Here is a 22,501-nt window from a genome sequence, read left to right as displayed (position 1 = left end):
ACAGCTTGGGGCCCCTTTGCAAGAAATGTGTTTGGGCCCCTTCCATTATGGCAACCGAGATATATGTATATATGTATGTATGTATATATACATAATCTATAATTACATAGTCTCCTCTCTTTATGTACGGTATATTGCGGCCCTTTGTTACATAGTGCCCTCTCTTGTTATGTATAGCACTGTACCTTGCATATCTGATTATATAGAGCCCTGTCTTTATCTTTATTACATACCATCCTCTCTTGCTACATATATAATGACTACTGATGGAGCATTGGAAAGCTTCTTTTCTGATTGAGGCAGACTTTTGACTGGTTTTCTGGTCAGATACTGCCCCAAAATTATAAAGTATTTTATATCTAACACGAGTTGACTGTGATAGAGGGTGCTGTGGTTGACAAAAATAGTAAGATAAGCTATATAAGGGACGGTGCTATATAGAAAGGCATAATAATGGGATAGCATGTACATGACATCAGAGGATGCTACATAATTAGGGACTGCCCCATACATAACTAGAAAGGATACTATGTTATAAAGGAGACCTGCTCCTGTAATAATGCCCCACATCCTTGTCCCCTTCCTGGCATAATGTTCCCCGTCCTGGTCCCCTTCCTGGCATAATGTGCCCCATCCCGGTGCCATTCCTGACATGTCGTTCTCCGTCCTGGTGCCCTTTCTGGCATAATGTGCCCCGTCCCGGTCCACTTTCTGGCATAATGTGCCCATCCTGGTCCACTTCCTGGCGTAATGTGTTCTGTCCCGGTGCCATTCCTGGCATATCGTTCCCCGTCCTGGTGCCCTTCCTGGCATAATGTGCCCCGTCCCATCCCATTCCTGGCATAATGTGCCCCGTCCCGGTCCCCTTCCTGGCATAATGTGCCCCGTCCCGGTCCCCTTCCTGGCATAATTTGCCCCGTCCCGGTCCCCTTCCTGGCATAATGTGCCATGTCCCGGTCCACTTCCTGGCATAATGTGCCATGTCCCGGTCCACTTCCTGGCATAATGTGCCCCGTCCCGGTCCCCTTCCTGGCATAATGTGCCCCGTCCCGGTCCCCTTCCTGGCATAATGCGCCATGTCCCGGTCCCCTTCCTGGCATAATGTGCCATGTCCCGGTCCACTTCCTGGCATAATGTGCCATGTCCCTGTCCACTTCCTGGCTTAATGTGCCATGTCCCGGCCCCCTTCCTGGCCCTCGTCCCGGTCCCCTTCCAGGCTTATTGTGTCTCTACCTGGTCCCCTTCCTGGTATATATGTGCCTTATCCTGCTATAATGTGGTCTGTTTCGTAATACATACAAATAAAAAAATGAAAGCATACTCCCCTTCCACGCCGCACTGTCCCCTTTTCCAGCCAGCTGGCAGCTGACTTTGGTGTCCTCGTCATGGTTCATGATGTCACTGCCATGTGCCAGTGTCAGCTGCCAGCTTCTGATTGGCTGACATCGTCTATTGCAGCACAGGAGCCTGCAGGTTCCCCGCTCCGCAGTACATTTCAGCTGAATGTGCGTCCTCTGAATCACATCAAGCTGAAATAGTTGCTGGTGTCGGCGGCACCACTCCACCTCCGGGCCCCAGTGCACCTGCACAGGCGATATGTCCGCCCCGAATTTATTATCTTCCAATAGTCCCTCCCCCCTTTTTTTGCTCCCTGCAAATAAAAATATGGCTAGCAGAATTATATATTTATATATTTCCTTGTTTGCTATTTGTTGCTACATTTTGTTAATTCTATAAATTGATAATATAAATTCTATTTATTGATAATAATATGTATTATTAGTAATGGGTATTGTTTTCTGAGTGAAAACTAGAAAAGTGGCCATATTACTCATAGCAGCCAAGAAAAGTATATTTCCATGTGGCCGATTAGTCGCAGAACATTTTCTGTCCCTGTCACCTGTATGTGGCTTGTAATCCATGCCCAATTCTGCATGTGCCCTATATTGATAAATTACTGAGTGAAAATGTATCTCCACTTGCAGTGCAGGACGCAGGAGTATATCCTTTTTCTAAATCGCTCGGACTGCCTGAAGTCTGTGCTGCAGGGTGCACTAAGCCGGGTGGGTTATGTCGTGTGTCGGTGCAGCCGTGCGCACGGTCAGAGCCGATATTGCTTGCTCCCGCACGGACTGCTACTAGCTGCAGGAGCGGGCCGCTGTCTAGTTTGGTGCAGCCCGCAGCAGAGACTTTGGCAGGCCCATGCACAGGCCTCCTCTACAATAATTGTTTTTCTTTTCACAGTGGAATAAAATGTAAGTTGTACACTTTTTTGCCAACGTAGAGCTTGAATTAAATTGTTGTATTCTATGTACCGTCCTAGAACCTTAGCAAAGCAAGGATTACACACAGGGTGTATTCTGTGGAAATCTATCAGCATTTTGACTCCATTGTCTCCTTTGTTTACTTGCCATAATACTTTATATATTTTTTCTTTTTCAGGTGATAGAAGACAGCACAGGAGTTCGGCGTGTAGTTGTGACTCCACAGTCTCCAGATTGTTACCCTCCCAGTTATCCATCCGCCATTTCCCCAACTCACCATTTACCGCCGTACCTTGCACATCATCCACATTTCTTACACAATTCTCACACCCCGTTTTACCCGCCAGTGACCGGGCCTGGAGAAATACCACCACAGTTCTTCCCACATCATCTCCCACCCACAATATATGGAGAACAAGGTACAGTATGGGATGCTCCGTCTTACTTATATGTACTTATACTGACCTCTTCCTTAGGTAAAACATTACTATTGTTGTTTCTAAATGATTATAAACTTGTGTTTTTTGCATTATTTGAGGTCCACAAGCAATGCATTTTTTGTTATTTTGCCCATTTTTCATTGTCGGAGACATGTTGTCAGTAGTTTATAGAATAAAAGAACAATTTACATTTTACCAAAAATATACCTATAAAGAGAAAAATCAGACAAACTGGACTTTTTGCAGTGGTCTCTTAATTTTTGCCAGAGCTGTATATGTGTGCATGTTCTTGTATACTTTTGAGCAGTAATTATGACATTAATACTATGTTTAAGGTCAAATTTTTTTTATCGTTTTATTTGCTTACACTCATTGACGTAACACTCTTCGTGATTTTATGTAATTGATGATGTTGTGTAGTATATGTTCCACTACTTTAAATGTTTTTTTTTTTGTTCATATTACTTTTAAAGCACCAACCTAGCATATTTTTTATTTTACCACTGGAGTGGTGCTACTAATCTAAATTTTCTGACCCTAGTCTCATACTTATCAGCCATCATCTTCATCTTTTATCGGTGCCGCTCCAGGCAGTCTCCAGCAGTTTGTGACCTGCTGGATCTCTCCAGTGTTTGCTGGGCGTGCCGGAGGTCACTACTCAGTGTAAGTCTATGAAAGCCAGAATGAGGCTCCTATAGACTTACATTGGGAGCTTCTGACCATTACTTCTGACCTCCAATCAGTCAGAAATTGTGGTCACAAGATGACTAATCGGGACTAGAACAGCACCAGTTATAGGTAAAGATAGCGACTGGTGAGTAGAATACTAGGGTCAGGGTACTTAGCGGCACCACTACGTCTACTACTGAAATAAAAAAAAATTGCTGGAGTGGTGCTTTAAAGAAAATTTTGCTTTAAGCAAAACTACATCCCTAAAAGTAATTGTAAGCTGCTGTGAATGAATAAACATTAAAAGGCTGTGCCGCTCCTGATAGCAACACTGGTCATTCATTTAAATGATTTGCAGGATAGACCATCAGTGTTTTTGGCCTAGAAAATAAAAACGACTAGTCTAATTATGTTAAAAAACACAAAAACCCATGACAACTATTTTAAACACAAACTAATTTAACCAGCTTTCGATAATCAGAAGTTATCTTAAATGGGTTATCCACTACATGGACAATCCTTTCTCAATTACTATTTTTCCTTATATATAATAACAATAGCTTATACTTGGCTCTGGTGCAGACGCCGTTCTAGCGACGTCGGCGCCTCATCTCCCAGGGCTTGAGTGACGTTATGTCACGCGAGCCCAAAAGTCAATTAGTGGCCGCTCCACTCTCACTTCCCTCAGATGTAACTGACATTCGGAAAAGGTAAGAGTAGAGTTGAGCGAATATGTTCGGAATCTGAATTTTCCATATTCGTGCCATATTGGTACCCCATTCATGCCGAGTTTGTGTTTGATGATCGCTTCCAAACATATTCGGTCATTTCTACTCCCATTGACTCCAATGACATTTGGCTGTGTTCGACAAATATTGCAAAAACAATATTTGTCACCGATCATAATCAGAACCGTATTCTGAAAACTTTGCTCAACTCTAGTTAAGAGCAGCAGTAGGTCTCAATTATTCCTGGTGTCCGTTTTCAAGTTTTAGCAGACGAGACGCCGACCTTGCTGGAATGGTGGTGACTCCGGAAGTGAGTATAGTATTTTACGCAGGGCACTATAGCAATTGAGAAGGGGTTGTACGAGTAGTGGACAGCCCCTCTAATTGTACTGCCAAAAGTTGGAATTGAATTGTTTATATTGTGTCCTTCTGCCTTTTGCCTTGTTCCTTTCCTGAAAATATTAAAGGGGTTCTCCAGGAGTTTCATATTGAGGCAATTGAAATGAAAGATCACAAATGATCCCTAAGCCTAGCTGTGGTTTAAGTGACCTTAACTCATATTGTTGCACAAGTGATGGCACGTAAAGTGATAAATATCTTACAGCAGTCCCTGTTTCTCTGTGTTCAGAAATTATACCACTGTTTGGGATGTCCAGTTACATCACTCGAGAAGACCAGTATTGCAAGCCTCAACACAAAAAGCTCAAACAGATTGATAGACAAAACCGATTGAACAGTCCTCCATCCACATTATACAAGAGCCATTCGGGAAACTGTACGACTATATATAATGGAAATGGCAAGGCGCACAATGGAGCCGGCTGTGGAGGAATGGGCAGTGTCGCAGGGCTTAAAAAAAACGAACGCAGGGCGCGGAGCAGTCCAAAGTCAAATGAGCATGACACGCAAGGTATGTATGTGTTTCCTGTATGTATTTCCACTGGGATCCGAGCAGCATGTGTATGATTCATGTGTCATAGCGGAGCCATATAAGTCACAGGAAATGGGCTTGTGTCTGTATCCACACTGCATACGAAGGATCCCAACTATGCAGACATTTTCTGTTCTAATGCTTTAGTTTTAATAAGAATTATTATTATTATTATTTTTTAGCAAATCCTTTTCTCTCTCTTCGGTAATGACTGACCGTATTGTCAGCTGCTTACACCCCAGTGTAGGATATGTCATGCTGTTCGGGAAATGAAAGTTTCCAACAGTATATTAAATGCCAGGAAGTGATTTTTTTTCTATATTCTGCATTCTCTCAATAATCTATGATTTACTTTTCTGTTGCATTTTTTGCTATGAGATTGCGCTCTGGCTTGTGCCATTACTGAGGCCGTTACTGCAGTGTCCTCTAAGAAGCCATACATACCTGCGGCCCTTGTTTTCCTTGCAGTGCTTCCTACTGCTGTAACCTATCCGTTAGGCTACTTTCACACTTGTATCGTTGAAAAACTGCATCTGCTGCCCACGTTGTGCCGAATTATCACAACGTCCGTCGGTACGTCGCGCCGACGCTTTGCGACGGACCCGTACCGACGGAAGTGTGAAAGAAGCCTTACCTGACCAGTGCTGTGCACTGATGGAAGGCAGAGCATAGGAAATATTTCAGAATTGCTAGTGCAGGTCTATACCAAAGGACACTAACATTTCCAAATGTTAGTACTTATATTATGAACTGAGCAATCAAACCTCCAGGGAATCACTGAATTACAGCGTGGTCCTGTAACAGGATGCCACGGATTTAATTAGGCAGTTCATGAAATTTCCTCCCTCAGAATATTCCACATTAAACTGAGTGGTATTATTGAAAAGTGGAAGCCTATAGGAACCACAGCAACTTGGCTAAGATCACTTAACATTACAAAATGGGGTTCTCAAGTGCTGAGACACATAGTGCATAAAAGCTGCCAACACTTTGATAACATTGGCACAAAAATTGTGCACAGGTAGCTTGTATTTCCATTCCTAGCTGCATGCAAGCCTTACATCACCAAGCACAATGCCAGACATCGGATGGAGTGGTGTAAAGCAGCCGCATCGGAAGCAGAGAAAACATGTTCTGTAGAGTGATGAATCACACTTTTCTATCTGGCAGTCTGATGGACTAGTTTGAGTTTGGGTTTGGTGAATGCCAGGTCTTACTGCATTGCGCCGACTTTAAAGTTTTAGTGTCGGTGGGATAATGCCTTCGGGTTGTTTTTCAGGAATTGGTTTAGGCCCCTTGTTTCCATTGATGGGAAATCTTACAGGGAATCTGTCTGCAATTTTTGCTATTTAATCTGAGCGGAGAACCAGATACCAGGGATGTGTAACTTGCTCTGCAGCTTGCTGTAGCTTCAATATAATCAGTGTTTTATGAGCAGGAGATAATCACTGCCAGATGAAGTGTCACATGCAGACCGGTCAAACATTATAATCTGTGTAACCCGCCCCTACCACTGATTGGCAGCTTGCTGATAGTGTACACAGGAAGCTGCCAATCAGGGGTGTGGGTGGGGTTATAAACAGCTCTGCTCAGCTCTGATGCTATCAAAATGACACCAAGCAACCCAGTAAGTGAGTGATACATCACTGAAATCAGGGTCTCTGCCCCTACATCATGCAGCGCTCGTGTAACATAGTAAAATCCTGCTGACAGATTCTCTTTAATGCTGAATCATAACAATACATTTTGGACAATCTCCAGATTTCTGGCAACCGTGTTGGGAAGAACTTTTTGCTTTCTAGCATGTCTGTGCCCCAGGGGGCAAAGGAAGGTCCATAAAGACATGGTTGGGTGGTGAGTTAAGAGGAAATTGACTGTCCGCCCAGGTCTCTGACCTCAGCCTCCTCGTGCAGCATACTTTTATGGCTGTATATAGTAGTGATGCGTCTATGGCTTGGTTTATGTTCATGAATATTGAGCATTTTGTATTTAAGCATAAAACATTCCAGAAAGATTCATGTTGGTGAAAAGTCAGAACTCAATACAAGTACTCCAACCTGTGTGATTTTATACTGACCCAGTGCTGCGTTGTCAGGGTTTGGGAGTCCTATAGAGATTAGATGGTCTGTAATCTGCAGATTTTTGGACTAATAAGTACTGTATGGCCAGGTTTAAAGTCGGGCACCTTTTTTTCTTTGTAATTAGATATGCTACGATTTTAACGCCTTAACTCCATTTCTTTCCACGTACACCTTGCTATGTATAAGACAAGTGCAGTATTTTGGAGATGATGTGGCACTTAATGCAAATGAATGAGATTTGCTTTTAAAAGCAGTTTCTATACTAACATTCTTGTGTTTGATCTCCACTTTTCTAAATATTCTTTCATTGATCTCTACTCGCCAAGTGTACATATCTGCACATACATGTTGTTTCTTGTGAGTAAAGATTCTTCTCCACCCGGTGAAAGGAATAGAGCCCACAATGAGAATGTGCATACAAAACGATGGAATTCTTTTAAACTTGATACATGGGGATCTAAAACAATTAAAAAATAAAGTAGTATTAAACAACATGTGGCATTAACAAAAAGGAACTTTTATTAAAGGAGTTTTACGGTTTCAGAAAACCACAGTCCCCAGGCTCATATTTAAAAAAAAATAAATAAAAAAAAAAAATTAAAAATAAAATTAAACTGTTCTTTAGTAACATAATAAAAAGGGGAGAAGCCAGCGCTGCTTATGGTCAGAACGCAATACATAAAGTGCACATGCCCATATTGAATTCTAACTGTATTTCAAAATGAGACATTTAGCAAACAATTGATCAATTCTTTGAGCCACCCCGCCACACCAAAGCATTCTCAAATGTGGCAGTCCTACTCTGTTTTTTATATTCGCTGTGCCATTACGGCCTCCTAAATGTATTAAAGACAAGACCACATTAAATGCAAACTGTACCTGTAGCGTTTCTGAATCACTCTCATGGCGCCAGAAAGGGCAAGCGCAGATAAAGGTGGACCAGGTCCAGACATAGGCATTTCAGATCTGACCTCCACACTGCCTAACCAGCACCACAGATGAAGGGTGAGACACAGGTGCACAATCAAACAGAGCCTAGGACAGGGCAGGGCTGCTGTATGTGTGTACAGCAGCCTTGGTCATTCACAATGAACACAGAAAGAATGGCGTGCATAACCCAGTGCGCACGGCAACAGTGGTGGTCAGCCACAAACCAGTGTCAAAATAAAAAAGGGAAGACGCCAGCGCTGCTTATGGTCAGAACGCAATACATAAAGTGCATATGCACATATTAATTTGTAACTGTATTTCAAAATGAGACATTTAGCAAACAATTGATCAATTCTTTGAGCCACGCCAAGGCATTCTCATGATGGTGCAGTCCTACTCTACGTTTTTTTTATAGCTCAAAGAATTGATCAATTGTTTTCTAAATGTCTCATTTTGAAACAGTTACAAATTAATATGTGCATATGCACTTTATGTATTGCGTTCTGACCATAAACAGTGCTGGCTTCTCCCCTTTTTTGTTTTGTTCTTTAGTAACCCTTAACAGGTCCAGTGTTGTTTCTCCACAGTTGCTCTCAGTGTCTTATTATCTGCAGCGCTGACATAACATCAACAGTGCTACAGCCAATAAGTGAGCTCAGCGGCTCTGCCCGAGTACACGACACAGGCCGCTCAGAACTTCTGAACGCATTGACCCCTTAAACCTTAACTGCTTATGTCGTCGTAAGGATTATTGATTGCAACAAAAAACGCCCAGTTATGATGTTGCCCTGTAGAATCTCCGAGAGATTGGTGCAAAAAGTGAAGGGTTAATCAAATGGGAAACAAATGGAAGCAGAGCAAAATAGCATTTCATAAAAATTCGAAGTCAATAGGAATGTTCGATTTTGTTAATTTGGGTTATTAGTCCGTTGTGTGGGCGCTAAAATGCGCTTCTGTAAAACTGGCCTTAAAGATTTGTACCAGATGAATATGTCATCACCTAGTTCTTACATATTGCTGGTGAGTCTGACTGTTGGATTCCCCTTTGATCACTAGATCATCGATCTGTAGATCCTGGTCTGAAAGGACCAGAGGTGAAATATGAAAAGGAAAATGAAAGACTCCATTGTGCAGCAGGTTATAATTCTGTTTATAAATGGAGGTCAAGTATGCGTACGGCCGCTTCATTCACTGTCTGTGTGCCTGCATGAGAACTGTACTCAGCCATCGCAGGCAGTCCCATGTAGGATGAATGAAGCTGTGGTGTTTATCGAGATTAGTGGTGGTCCCAGCAGTTGGACCCCGGCGATCAGTAAATCATCCCCATACTTTGAATAGGGGATATACACAACCTACCGTTGTAGAACTAAGAGGTGGACAAGCAATGCTGACATCACGTCCTGTGATTCTATAAATGAGTGTGGATGTGACAACCTGTTATTCATAAGAGAAATGATTCGGGGTGAAGTATGGTGGCTTTTATCAATCAGAGATCAAAATGTCCTTCACTTAATCTAATGAACGCTGGCTTAGTAATAGTGAATCATGTATTTTGGATTTGGCAGTTTTACCTTTTGACTCAACTTAATTAAGAGTAGACAGTGTTCCTGTGGCAGGCAACGCTCCCTGTGTTCTTTGGACTGGCTAACACATGGACTGCTGCCAGAATACAAATTATTTCGGAAGATTATAATTTTGTCTTTGCTGGGGTGTATGTGACTGCACAGGAAGGGAATGGACTCTTTGACCTGGTATTCATGCCCTGGAAAAAATGCGCATGGAAGTCTTTATTTCTTTTCCTGTCTAACAGTGAAATAATTATACTAAAAATATTGGACGCTTGTCGTGTACACAGGAAAGAAACAAGTCCTTTTGGAAAACTAGTTGATAGCAAGTCTTTCAGTCTCCTATAAGAACTGTTTGTAGCACTGTGCTCAGTAAAAATCTCTTAAAAATCAGATGTTGGGTCCTGGGATCCACATTTTCCAACTTTCTCACTTTTAGCTCTTACATCCATGTTTTATTAAATACGAGCATTACCTAAAGGGAAACATGCTGGAGAACTTTTTTTTTTTTATATTTGTGTATTGCTCCATTCCTTGCTAAATCAGTTGACCACTTGTTGTTACCATTCCTCTTGTCAGTCTGTATTGGGAAGCGTACAATTATCCAAAAGGTCATGGTGTGCTGCAGATTTTGCTTCACTGGAACTAAGGGCCTATGACAACACCTGAAAAACTACCACAGCATTACACCTCCAACACCAACATATACAGTCAGACAGATATGGGGTTGGCAAGTGCCTACTTGTCAGTTACTGTAAGTAGATTTGTCACTTCCTAAAACATGTTTCCACTGCTTCAGTCCAGCAGTATGCTTCACACTATTCTATCCAATGGTTGCACTGTGTTTGGTGGTATATCTGCTTACCCATGGAAACCCATGCCATGAAGCTCTAGGCTCACAGTTTTATATCAATGTTAATGCCAGTGGAGGATTCGCAAGTACGCTGTTATTAAGTTCCTGTGGTTCCTAAATGCTTCCACTTTTGAATAATACCAAACTTACAGTTGATTGTGGAATGTTTAGCAACGGAAGAAATTTCATGAACTGACTTGTTACAATGGTGGCATCCTATTCCAGGACCACACTCCCACTCTTTCGCTAATATTTGCCAAGGCAGACTGCATGGCTACTAGCTGGATATTATACCCCTTGCCTTAAAGAGAATACCTCACCACATTTGACCTATCTAAACTACAGTATATACCTATATGGGATACAGGCTATAGAATGCTGAAAAAAGTCCTCCCTGTATGCCTCATATCAGATACCACCTTGTTGTTGAAAAATCATCTTTTATCACTTTATGTAAATGACCCGTTCCAGACTCTGGGGAGGACGCTGCTTGGAAGATTACTCTGCCTCCAGAGCTTGTTTTACATGAATGTTGAGTTACCAGTGTGATGTGTAATGGCCGCTCCCTGCTCTCCTGATCTCACTGCAGAGCTCTGTGTGATTATATCTGACACGTCTGCAGGTTCTTCTCCGCTTCCATCTCACAGGCAGACAGGTTTTAATATTGTTGCAGTACAGCAGTGCTCAAGAGCTGCAAAAAATGTTTTCTAGAAGACAAAGTTAATTTCTCCTCTTGTGTAGTTACTTGTCTCACACTGTTAACTCGCCTTTCATGTAAAATAATCTCCGGAGACAGTTATCTTCCAGATAACATCTTCCCCATAGCCTTTAAAGTGGTCATTTATATATAAGAAAAATGTGAATCTCTGGGATAAGACATCAGTTTGCAGATCTAACGGTATAATTTTATTAAGCTTCTTATGGCCTGCATGACCAAATAGATGGCTTCGGAGTGTTTATCCTGCTGACAGATCCCCTTTAATAGGACTAAGTTAGTCATCCAATGCTTTTGTCCATATAGTGTAGGTAAATTGGTTCACTGATAGGGTACCATTTACAGCCTTGGAGGAGCCATCTGTAAATTCTGAGGAGGGAGGATTGAGTTCTTCAAGAATGTAATAAAATGGCACTCATCACATAATTCTGACACCAGCCCATCCTACTTGTGTGTCAGGACGGGCTTCAGTGTGAACAAACGCAGCTCCCAAGACCTGTATCTCAATGACACGCATATATACATATATGTCTGTGAGCAAAAAAAAAAATTTTTTCTCCAACCTCAGCCTCCAAGCACAGTCAGGCAGCCAAAGAGATTTAATTCTGTCACAGGTGTGCTTACTATGCAGCTCCTCTGTCAGTTGAGACACAGGTTTCAGACTGCATTCCTGACAAGTGATTAGGACTGGCTTCTGATTGAATTGAATTCAGGGTCATTTTATTACATTTCTGGAGAACCCCTTTAAGTGTATACTGAACTGCGGCAGTTTTATTAAAGTACATGGTTTTCATTAGACAGCACAGAAGTCTTTTTTTTTTTTTTCTATGCACCCCATATTACATCATGTTCATAGAGATGGATATGTGCTATGAAAAGAATCATTCCTTGTGGACTGTTTCTCGGACATATGAAACCAGGTTTTACCGTGGAGTGTATTGTAGATTTGGAGCATGTGCTGTATTACGGTATTTATAAGATGGCAGAAGCCCTTAATTGCCTCCTATATAATTGTGTTGTTGATCTTTGATGGGTAACCTCAGAAAAAGTGCCAGACCTTTGCTGCTCAGTAATTTCTTTCTAGAGGGCACAGTGATTTGTTCCCTGCACCACAGAGCCATTGAAGATCACACACCTGTGCACTTGTTACAGTAGATGCCTTTGTTCATTTATGATGGGTATTTTGTTCATATGGTCTGGAATTTCATCACACGGGATAAAGGCTTTCATTCTCCATGTGCAAGAGAGATTCGGTATTGTCAACTAGCAGCAATAAATTATTTCAATGACCCAGGGTCTTATTACACTAAAATACGGAATAAATGTTTCTTGTACAGAGTTCCATTTACAGTACTTTCTTTAAAGGGACACTAAACCTAAATTCTGTTATCTACATTTACTGAGTAAGATGTATGTGATCCACTGTTTTTTGAAGGAGTTTCTTCAAGGATAGAGTTCTTCTACGGAACTACTCAAAAGGAAAACTGTCTGCCTTAATGATCACACCTTTATCACATTTTCTGTAAATTTCCACACATAAATGTCACCTATATTAGCAGTTCTTAGTATAAGGCTGGCATGGTCAATTAGACTCTGACAACAGCTATACCTTCTGTCCCCTCCCATTCCCAGCTCTCATACACATGAAGAGAAGAGAGCAACTGCCAGTCAGTTCTGGCAGCAATATGCCTCAACTGAGAAAAGATTGGGCATGTTGAAATCCAGATTCCCATATCTTCTTTTCCCATCATCTGCCATAAGGAGGTATCCAAGGGACCTTTGTACACAGTAGATACAATAGATGTTTGATTCCTCCAAAATCAGCAGGTTTGGCAATTTCTCTTAACCTCGGCATATATAAGCGGACTTGGCTTGACCAGTGGAGAGTGGAATAAGCTGGTCTTGCGCCTCTTATTTTCCCTGAGAAAGGAGAAAAATACAAAAAAGAAATAATGGACATGATGAAATCCACTTCTGTCAGTGGTTTATCTTTCCTGAAAACAAAAGAATCGAGCATGTTGAAATCCAGTTGCGCCAACAACTATCATCTGAGGAGACTTGGGTGGAATGCCCCAATACTGATTAACTGTTGGCCCAATCACCCCAAATATGAAGGGTTTATCCCACATTGATCTAATGTGTCGTTTTACTGCCATTGGTTTTTACTGAAGGACGTGTTTTTTTGTGATAATGTGGCGTGTTGCATATTCTGCTGATGAATATTAAGTATTTCTATAACTCAGTTGTGACAATTTATAGATTACCTGGAGATGGATTAGTTTATCTTTGATTAACTTGTGGAGCAACTTTATATATTGATAGGGTATTTCATAAGGTCTCCAGATGTCTCCATTACTGTTAATTTGCTGAACCTAAATTGATGTTTGTTGTCCATGAAAGCAGACCTTGTCCATCATGTTGAGCTGCTCTTGAATAGACACAATGTAGCCTTGCAGAATAGACTTTCTTTGAATGTCAAACCTTCCCTCAATGTCACCATTGAACCTGTTGCTCATTTAATAGTAAATTGCTGTGTAATTACGAAATGTGTTGAAGATCTCACTAGCGGCAAGCAATCTGCAGCAGTACTGTAAGCGATATGTTCTTTCCTGTTATTTTCTGGGGGACAGGATTTAACATTCTGGAAAGACCTGGGGCTTATGAGTGTCTGATGTGAACACGCTGGTGATATTATGCATAGAATGTACATTTCGCAGCTCAGTTACTGCAGGATCAAGAAATGTAAAACCTTTGAGTATCTTCTGTCATCAGATCAGGTTAATATGGTTAAAAATTGATTCTTGCAGACACATGCGGAGAAGTCTTCGAAGTCTTTGGGTTAGTTAACATCACTGAACTATGCTCAGCAGACTTGTTTTGACTTATTTTAATCTTGCCACTTGAGCTGCCAAGGGTGGTGCCGCGGGAGCCCCATACATAACTGGTAAACCTGACTGCAGGAAAAAACAAGTAAACATTACGGCCTTCCACCTCCCTAGGAACATTCAGTGTAGTCTCGGTTAAATCTTGTTTTTCAAAGTGGTATTACTGTATGTTAAAAGCAGTTTATGCTCCTAAATGATTGGTTGGTTTTGTGAGAATTGAAGTTTTCATATGAGAAATCTAATTTTAAGATTTGTGTGATATGATTTCTACCATGATTTGGTGCCCTACTCCACTCTGGAGTTTGAGCGATGCAATTGATCAGGATGTCCCATAGTGTTGTCATCTCCTGCTTTCCACCAAGTAATGAATATTTGATTGTGATTCTTCGTAACCAGTTGACCTCATTTTCAGTAGTTGTATTTTTTTTAATAATGTAACCTAAAGAATATGGTAACTTGTACAAATTTTGCTTTGCGTCTGCAATAAACAAAAACTGCAACAAAAGCTGCATGTATCACGTGTAGATCAGTCACGGATGTTGTTTTGGATTTGACACAGATTTTATGCAGGGCAAGGCACTGAAAATCGGCAGCATGAATTGATGTTCTGTTGATATAATACCTGCAGCACAGAACCGTTCCCACATCACATGTTTTCAGCAGTTGTGGTAAGAGCTGGTAAAATCTCATCCTCATTGCTGCTGCTGCATTATGCTGTGAGTGCCACAAATCCAGAAGGAAAATCCACAGCTTATCTGCCGTGTGGGAACTTTACCCATCATGTGCTCTTTGGCCCATTCTTAAATCAAGTCCATTATAATTCCAGAGATGTTTAAAAACTGTTTTTGTAAAATGGATTGTTTTGTTAGTGAAGGCAGCTGAAATAAAATTAACTATTTCTAAATGTCTTGGTTTTCTTCTTAAAAAAAAATAATAATAATAAAAAAAAACAAAACTACTTTTTAGCAGAAAATGAATTGCAAATAATTTCTAGTCAGGTTGAAAAATTATCTTCTGTAATTCATTGTCTTTCATAGCTGTGATGACAAAAGCAGACCCTTAAATCCAGTTATATGTCAACCACATGTACCATGACTGTCATGGGTGTCACAGGTCTTGTGACACCCATGACAACTGGTCCTCCTAACAGTGATGTCCACAGGGCTCAGGCTGTCTCCGAAGAAATGTAACTACTGTACCTCTGATGTGGATGGGTGAAGAACGTTAGGGATTTTTGAGGGATTTTTAAGGTACTGGTGAAGAACTTTAGGGATCTTTGAGGTTCCAGTGAAGAACATTAGGGATTTTTGAGGTACTAGTGAAGAACATTAAGGATCTTTGAGGTAGCAGTGAAGAACATTAGGGATTTTTGAGGTACTGGTAAAAAAAACATTAGGGATTTTTGAGGTACTGGTGAAGAGCATTAGGGATTTTTGAGGTACTCTTGAAGAACACTAGCGATTTTTGAGTGCAGGATGTCAATAGAGCAAACAAATGCAAGCAGTTGTTAGGACATAAAACTTAACCAATTTAATTATACATCTTACAAGGTTCCTGGTGCATTAAGAATATTCCATCAAGGCAAAAACCAATGCATTTCAGTCATATGACTGTCCGTAGTCATGATGATATGATTTCTACTATGATGTCAATAAGTAGCCCCAGTTTTAGGCTGTGTTCACATCTGCATTTGGTAATTTCCTGTATGTCAAATCTGAAATACAATATAAAAAGCAGCAGTGCCAACACAATCACTTGGCACTTGCTGCTCCCGATGGGCCCTATTAACTATACTGAGGTCTGTTGGGTTGCCATCATGGTGTCCAACATTTTGCCAGATATTGTTGTCTGCTGTTCTATTCAGCTTCTCTTTGTTTCCTGGGTCTGTATACCTTTACACAAGCACCTAAAGGTGCACATACTCCTTGCTCGCCATCTGCTTTTTCTCCTAACTCTGTTGTACATATGAAGGCATGTGGGGAAAGGGAGAAATCTTCTGGCAGAGGCTTTTTTCCTACAAGAACAAATGAATCAGGCATTTAAGTTTAAACTTCTCAATCCTTCTATCACTTCAATATTCTGTCTAAGGGAGAGTCAAGAGTCAACTTAATGTGTATGAAGACGTTTAGTGTCCCCCGAGAGATCTTTATGCCAAGCATGAATATCAATATGTACGAAACAAAGACTTCGGAATTCAAGTTTTTTTTCCCTCTATGGTGCCCTTTAACGTTGCATAATATAACAGTGGTTTTGGAAGCTAGTTCCCAAGAACTGAAACTGCAATCCAAGCGTAGATAGTGTTGTACATCCTCCCATTGCAATATCATTTCCTGCAAATTGTCTTTTATTGTAAAAGTAAAATAAATCTAGGCATAGGAATAAATGCCGGCTGTATTGTTTCTGTGCCAGTACGTAATTGGGGATAAAGCCAGTTCCATAGAATTTTGTAGAAGTTTGTCAACACCCCGAACTTTGAATATTATCTTGAGTAATGATGCAATGTTAAAGGCATTCAATAGCCAGATGTGTTGAATCAAGTCATAGTAAAATTTGGACAGGGGTGCAATAGCTTTAAGGACATATAGTTATGATTCATTTTATTTGGCTGGGATACAGCATGAACACCACTAGGTACTGCACAATTTGTAATATCCAAGCGCTTAGCAGACACGGTTTAGAAATCCAGTGGTTACAGCTTCAAAGAGCAATGTGCCATGGCTACAATTATAGTCAACGTAATTGTGTTCACTGAAATTACATTTCCAATCAGAGCAGAACTACAAAAAGTTTTAGTTCTCCTGGAACGAGGCCAACATTACACAATCTGGTTATAACAATTTCTATGCTATTTTGGCATAAAATGGCTAAAAGGAACAAAACCACAGATCTTTATCTTCAGAGTTACTATACAATATCACATTTAAAATGACTCCTAAAACAGAAGGGTAAGATTGTAGGTCCAATGCTACTAGTGCACCATCTGCTAGAATGTTCATGTGGCTATAGAATGGCAAACATGGCTAGTAAAACGACCAGGATCTGCCACGCATGGGATTTCGGACATTGTGCAACAGCCCAATAAAAGCTGCAATTTTTTGGTCCTCTCTTGGTCTTTGCTTAATAGCGATGGTTACGTGTCAAGTAAAAAGCATGTTACCACTGCAGCATAGTAGGCTTTGGTTCAGGGAACCATTTTGCAGGGTAGCAGGGATTTTTTTAAAATTAATTTTTGGCCATATGTTAATTTTTGACATGCCACCTATACTGGTCCTTTTGGTTGGACAACCTCCTTAAAGAGAACCAGGGGGCATGTATCAGGCACTGTCTGCATGACCCCAGCCAGGTATGTTTGACACTGAAACTCTGTAGCGGTTTAGAGAAATACATAATTTAAAAGCTGCTGGGGACCAAGCCGCTCTGGACCTAGTCAGACTGGCAGGTCCCCGGCGGCCTCTATCCCCCCGCAGCCAGTGGATGACAGGTCTCTCCCTATACGCGCCTATAGGAGGATAACTGTGACTCCAGGGGAGCGGCCGGAGACCAGCAGCGTTCCAGAGTTTAACATACCTGGCTGAGATCATGCAGACGGATAAAGGTATTCTTTAACTAAAATAAAAGGTTAAGAAAAAAAATAGGATGAAGTAAAGCAGGTAACATAAAACCGTTAAGGAAGAGTTTCACAGATCTAGCTTTTTTTTGTAAGCATATGGACCATTTTTTTCATCAGTCCGTGGAATCAGATTTTCATAAATTTTTAGACAGTCTGTCAGATTTTATAATCCGTGTGTCTTTAATTTTTATTAATACAAAATAATAAAAAAAATACAAAAATATAAGCTTCTCCTACACATTAAGCATTAAAGGGGTCGTCTGAGCAAACATTAAGACTTTATCAGTGGTTTAGTATATTTAACAAAAAAAAAGAAAAAGTAAGATGTACCCCCCTCTTAGCACCTGGTAGGATCCAGCACAGGCTGTTCTGTGGTCTGTTTTTACAGCGGCAGGAAGTCGCCTGTTGTCAGTAATTATGTGCTGCCTACGTCATCTGAAAAAGGCAGCTAATCAAAGGTCCCAGCGGTCCTGCTGTTGCTGTACACCGTGATGACTTCCTGCCGGTGTAAATGCTGACCAAGAACTGCCTTCGCTGGATGCTTGCAAGTGCTAGGGGGGGGGGGGGGGGAGAGTGTAGTTTTCTTTTCTTGTTTTTTTAGCATACAAAGCCAATGGAAATATTATTTTGCCCGGTCATCCTGACACGAGCTTACTCGGATAAGTCCAATGGATGACACGACGAACGAGAACAAAATGGAAAAAGGGGAAGGAAGGCCCTGACAATAGGGAACGAGGGATGGGGCACCCCCTAATTTAGCCTGTCTATCCCTAAGATCCCCTAACGCCCTATAAGGATCCTCCCCCCCCCGTCGCCATCACGAACCTCGTCCCTAGCTGTCACCTCACTATACCCTGGCTAGTTCACTGGCCGGTAAGTACGCTAGCCCCACCACTGCAGATGGTGAAAACACAGGGGGTAGTGACAAGCACGAGACAGGCAAAGACACGGAATAAGGAAACGTAGCTTCCAAGCTGCTGCTGCAAACTACTCAGCAGAGGATACTGAACCAGGACATCAAGCAGCTGATACACGCTGACACCAGAGAGCTCCTCACTCATCGGCTGATCTCCAGACAAACTATCGGCAACAGTTAGCTGATGCATCTGGTGACTATTTAAAGGGAACCTGTCACCTGAATTTGGCAGGACCAGTTTTGGGTCATATGGGCGGGGTTTTCGGGTGTTTGATTCACCCTTTCCTTACCCGCTGGCTGCATGCTGGCCGCAAGATTGCCTTGCGCTGGCGTGTACTCCGGAGGACAGAGAATGAACTTCAATCCAATATTGCGGCCAGCATGCAGCCAGCGGGTAAGGAAAGGGTGAATCAAACACCCGAAAACCCCGCCCATATGACCCAAAACTGGTCCTGCCAAATTCAGGTGACAGGTTCCCTTTAAAGGATGGTGGGAGTGGTCACCACCCACATCAGCTGACCTAGCAGCTGCAGCAAGCTGCCAGCAAGGAAAATGGACATTAACCCCTGCTGGCCTGAAAGGAAAAAAAGCTACATTTAAATTATAGTGGAACTAGAGCTGCCGCGAATCCAAAAATGGATAGTGACACGAACTTTTAAAGATGCCACATGGATGGTCCTACTATGGACTTACTGGTTTGAATTATCTGTAAACCGGATCAAAATTTCCAACCCCCCCCCCAACTATTGGTTCATTTAAAATATAATGGAAATCTGAACAGTAGAATATGAACTAATGGCCACAATTTCTCTCCGTGTAAATTGCGGATAGGACACTGAGATTGGACTTGTGAAAGGGGCCTTACGCTCACAATCCTTGGCATTCTCTGGGTCAATTTCTGTATATTAGGGAAACTATGGAGTTTGAGAAGCCAGTTTCATGCAATATATTAGTTCGTGCTCTACTGTATCGTATTTTTGTTATAAAGCTTAGGCCCCCAATGACCATTTAATTACAGTATGGTAATCTGGGTGGATGTCCCAATACAGTGCAGCTGCAAACAAATTTTTACATAGCATGTTAGATTTTTAACTGGAAATTTACCACCTGTCAGTAAAAACTGTTTACACAACTTTTCATATGAGACCAATGTCTAAAAATCAGTTCTGGCAGTGAGTGTGAAGCAAAGTTTTTGAAAGTTGTGGATTCTCAGGGTGCAGTGCTAGCTTCAGTTATTAGAGAGGATTAAGGAGCACAGCTGGCGGGCAGATGGAATGCTTGGTATTCAAAGCAGAAAGCAGTCTAGAATTTGTAGGAAAAGGGAAAACCGGTCTCCGCCATTTTAATACAATATTTTATTTACTACTGATAACATCGTCATCATTTCATCTAGACTCCTGAAATTCTCCAGGGTATAGTAGTTGCATTTTATTTGGTAGAAATTGCCTCTTTCCTGCCGGCAGCCAGTAAGACATTTGTGTACCTTGGCCTCCGCAGTCCATCATTATAAATAGTTTCCAGATCATTTTTATAGTATTCTTGTTTGCTTTGACATTTTTTTAATATTTTATTGTCAGTCCAGCCAGACATAACACAGACGTTTTACTTTCACTCGAGGGCCCCAATATTTCAATGAAGTGACATCATAGAAATGTTTTTATGCAGAGTGCGGTCAGCAGGAGAACTCATTCAAATGATAGTGTAAGGTAATACATCTGACATTGGAGTCACCTGTGGTTATCATGAAGCTAAGCAGACAAATCTTCCTCTGGTATTGTAGCAGAGCGAGCTGATGGCAAACCCTCCTCCAGAGCCTACAGCCAATGGTCTAGAGACAAAGATCTTAAATAACCAGATGGATACAATAAGGCTAAGACTAAATTCATAAGCTGCCTAGAGAATATGATATGCACATGTCTGCCTACTGTATTTAAAGGGGTTTTCCATTACTTTTTCAATGATCCATAGAACAAGTCAGTAATATAATATGGATGGAAGTCCAGCAACAGGCACCCCCATCAGCCACTGATCAGCTGTTTTGACATCCAACAGTGGCCAGATGTAAAGGATGTTCAGAGAGGATCTCCGCTGTTTAGTGTTTGCTGGGGACTGCAGATCTGTTGAAATCAAGTGTCTAATCTCCAGTAGTCAGCAGCAGCAGCTATTGCACTGGGTGTGGAATTGAGGCGTTCTGCTTCGGTTGTCGACAGAGGTTGTAAAAGAAAAAGCTGATCATGGGGGTGCTGGGCATCAGGTCTCCGCCAGTCTTCTATTCATGAACTATACTATTGATTGGTCATCAATATATACATTTTCCCACCTACAAAGAATGGTGAGGTCTGTAATTTTTATCATAGGTACACTGCAACTGTGAGAGACAGAATCTAAGAATAAAAACCAGAAAAAAAACATTTTTAAATAATTAAACTGCATTTTATTGCATGAATTAAGTACCTTTTTTTGGAGTATAAGACGCACTTTTTTCCTTCAAAAATGTGGGGGGAAATGGGGAATGCGTCTTATAGTCCGGATGTATCTACTCTGGGTGTGGTGGGTAGGTGGGGGAGCGGCATCGGCTGAGCAGCGGGTCACAGGAGGCTATGCATACTAGGATACGGATGAGAGTGATCATTCCTGCCAGAATGGGGATGAGGGGGACCGTTCCTACCAGGATAGGGATGAGGGTTCCATGCATACCACAGGAGGGATGAGGGGACCATGTGTTTCAGGATGGGGATGAGGGGACCATATATACCAGGATATTAAGTGCAGAATTTACCACATTTCTTGCTTACATTATTTTTTTCCTAATTTCCTACTCTAAAACCTAGGTGCGTCTTATGGTTTGATGCGTCTTATAGTCTGAAAAATACAGTATTTGATCATCTACTAACCAGCAAGAATTCTGTCTCTCACAGACCTGTTAGTTTTTCTTTAAGAAGCCCTCGTACTCTGCACTCATTACTTGTATTAATTGTACCTGTTTGAAACTTGTTACCTGAATAAAAGACACACAATCACACTCCAACCTCTCCACCATGGCCAAGACCAAAGAGCTGTCCAAGGACACCAGGGACAAAATTGTAGATCTGTCCAAGGCTGGGATGGGCTACAGGATAGGAAGCATCTTAGTCAGAAGGCAAAAACTGTTGGCACAATTATAAGAACATGGAAGAAACACAAGATGACTGTCAATCTTTCTTGGTCTGGGGCTCCATGCATGATCATGGCTTGTGAGGTAAGGATGCTACTAAGAAAGGTCAGGAATCAATCATGCTAGAATAAAATGGGAGGATGTGGTCAATGACCTGAAGAGAGCTGGGACCACAGTCTCAAACATTACCATTAGTAACACACTACACTGTCATGGATTAAAATCCTACAGAGCACGCAAGGTCCCCTGCTCATGCCAGCACATGTTCAGGCCCGTTTGAAGTTGGTGTGGTGATGTCTGCCATACCAGATTTCATGAGATATCTTGATTCAAATGATTATAGCTTAAAATTTACTCATAATCATTATCCAACACACATTTCATTTTTGGATTTGGAATGACAAAGTGTGCACAATCAGGCAATAATTGTGAGAACTCATTCTAAACTGTGCAATGGAAATACAATGATTCATGCCACCAGTAGTCATTCAATAGACACCATCAGATCAACTCCTGTGTGGGGAATTTACAGAGTTAAGAAGAAATGTAGTTGTGATGAAAGTTTACAAATGGAATTTGATCATATGTATGGGAAACTATGAAGGAGAAATTACCTAGATTGGACATTTAATAGAGCATTGAATTTTGTAGCACGAAAAGTCTGTGATGCTCTGAATTTTCCCCCACCAAGATTAGCAAACAAATCAACAATATAGAAAGAGGCCGTTTGTCTTCAATATAGTCCTCAATTTTATAGAAT

The 22,501-nt window shown here is 41.4% G+C and overlaps 1 protein-coding gene across 1 annotated transcript in view; it reads left to right on the top strand.

Annotated features, from left to right (window-relative positions):
• Positions 1 to 22,501, top strand: part of FNDC3B (fibronectin type III domain containing 3B) — a 489,123-nt gene that overhangs the window by 200,454 nt on the left and 266,168 nt on the right. Inside the window, exons 5-6 of the mRNA XM_077290528.1 lie at positions 2,443 to 2,683; positions 4,730 to 5,011. Coding sequence (XP_077146643.1) covers positions 2,443 to 2,683; positions 4,730 to 5,011 — 523 coding nt within the window. The remainder of the gene's footprint in view (positions 1 to 2,442; positions 2,684 to 4,729; positions 5,012 to 22,501) is intronic.

Source organism: Ranitomeya variabilis, chromosome 2 (assembly GCF_051348905.1).
Source record: "Ranitomeya variabilis isolate aRanVar5 chromosome 2, aRanVar5.hap1, whole genome shotgun sequence".
NCBI classification, from domain to species: Eukaryota; Metazoa; Chordata; class Amphibia; order Anura; family Dendrobatidae; genus Ranitomeya; species Ranitomeya variabilis.
The sequence above is the reverse complement of the archived record's forward strand: the minus strand, read 5'-3'. Positions and strand labels throughout refer to the sequence as shown.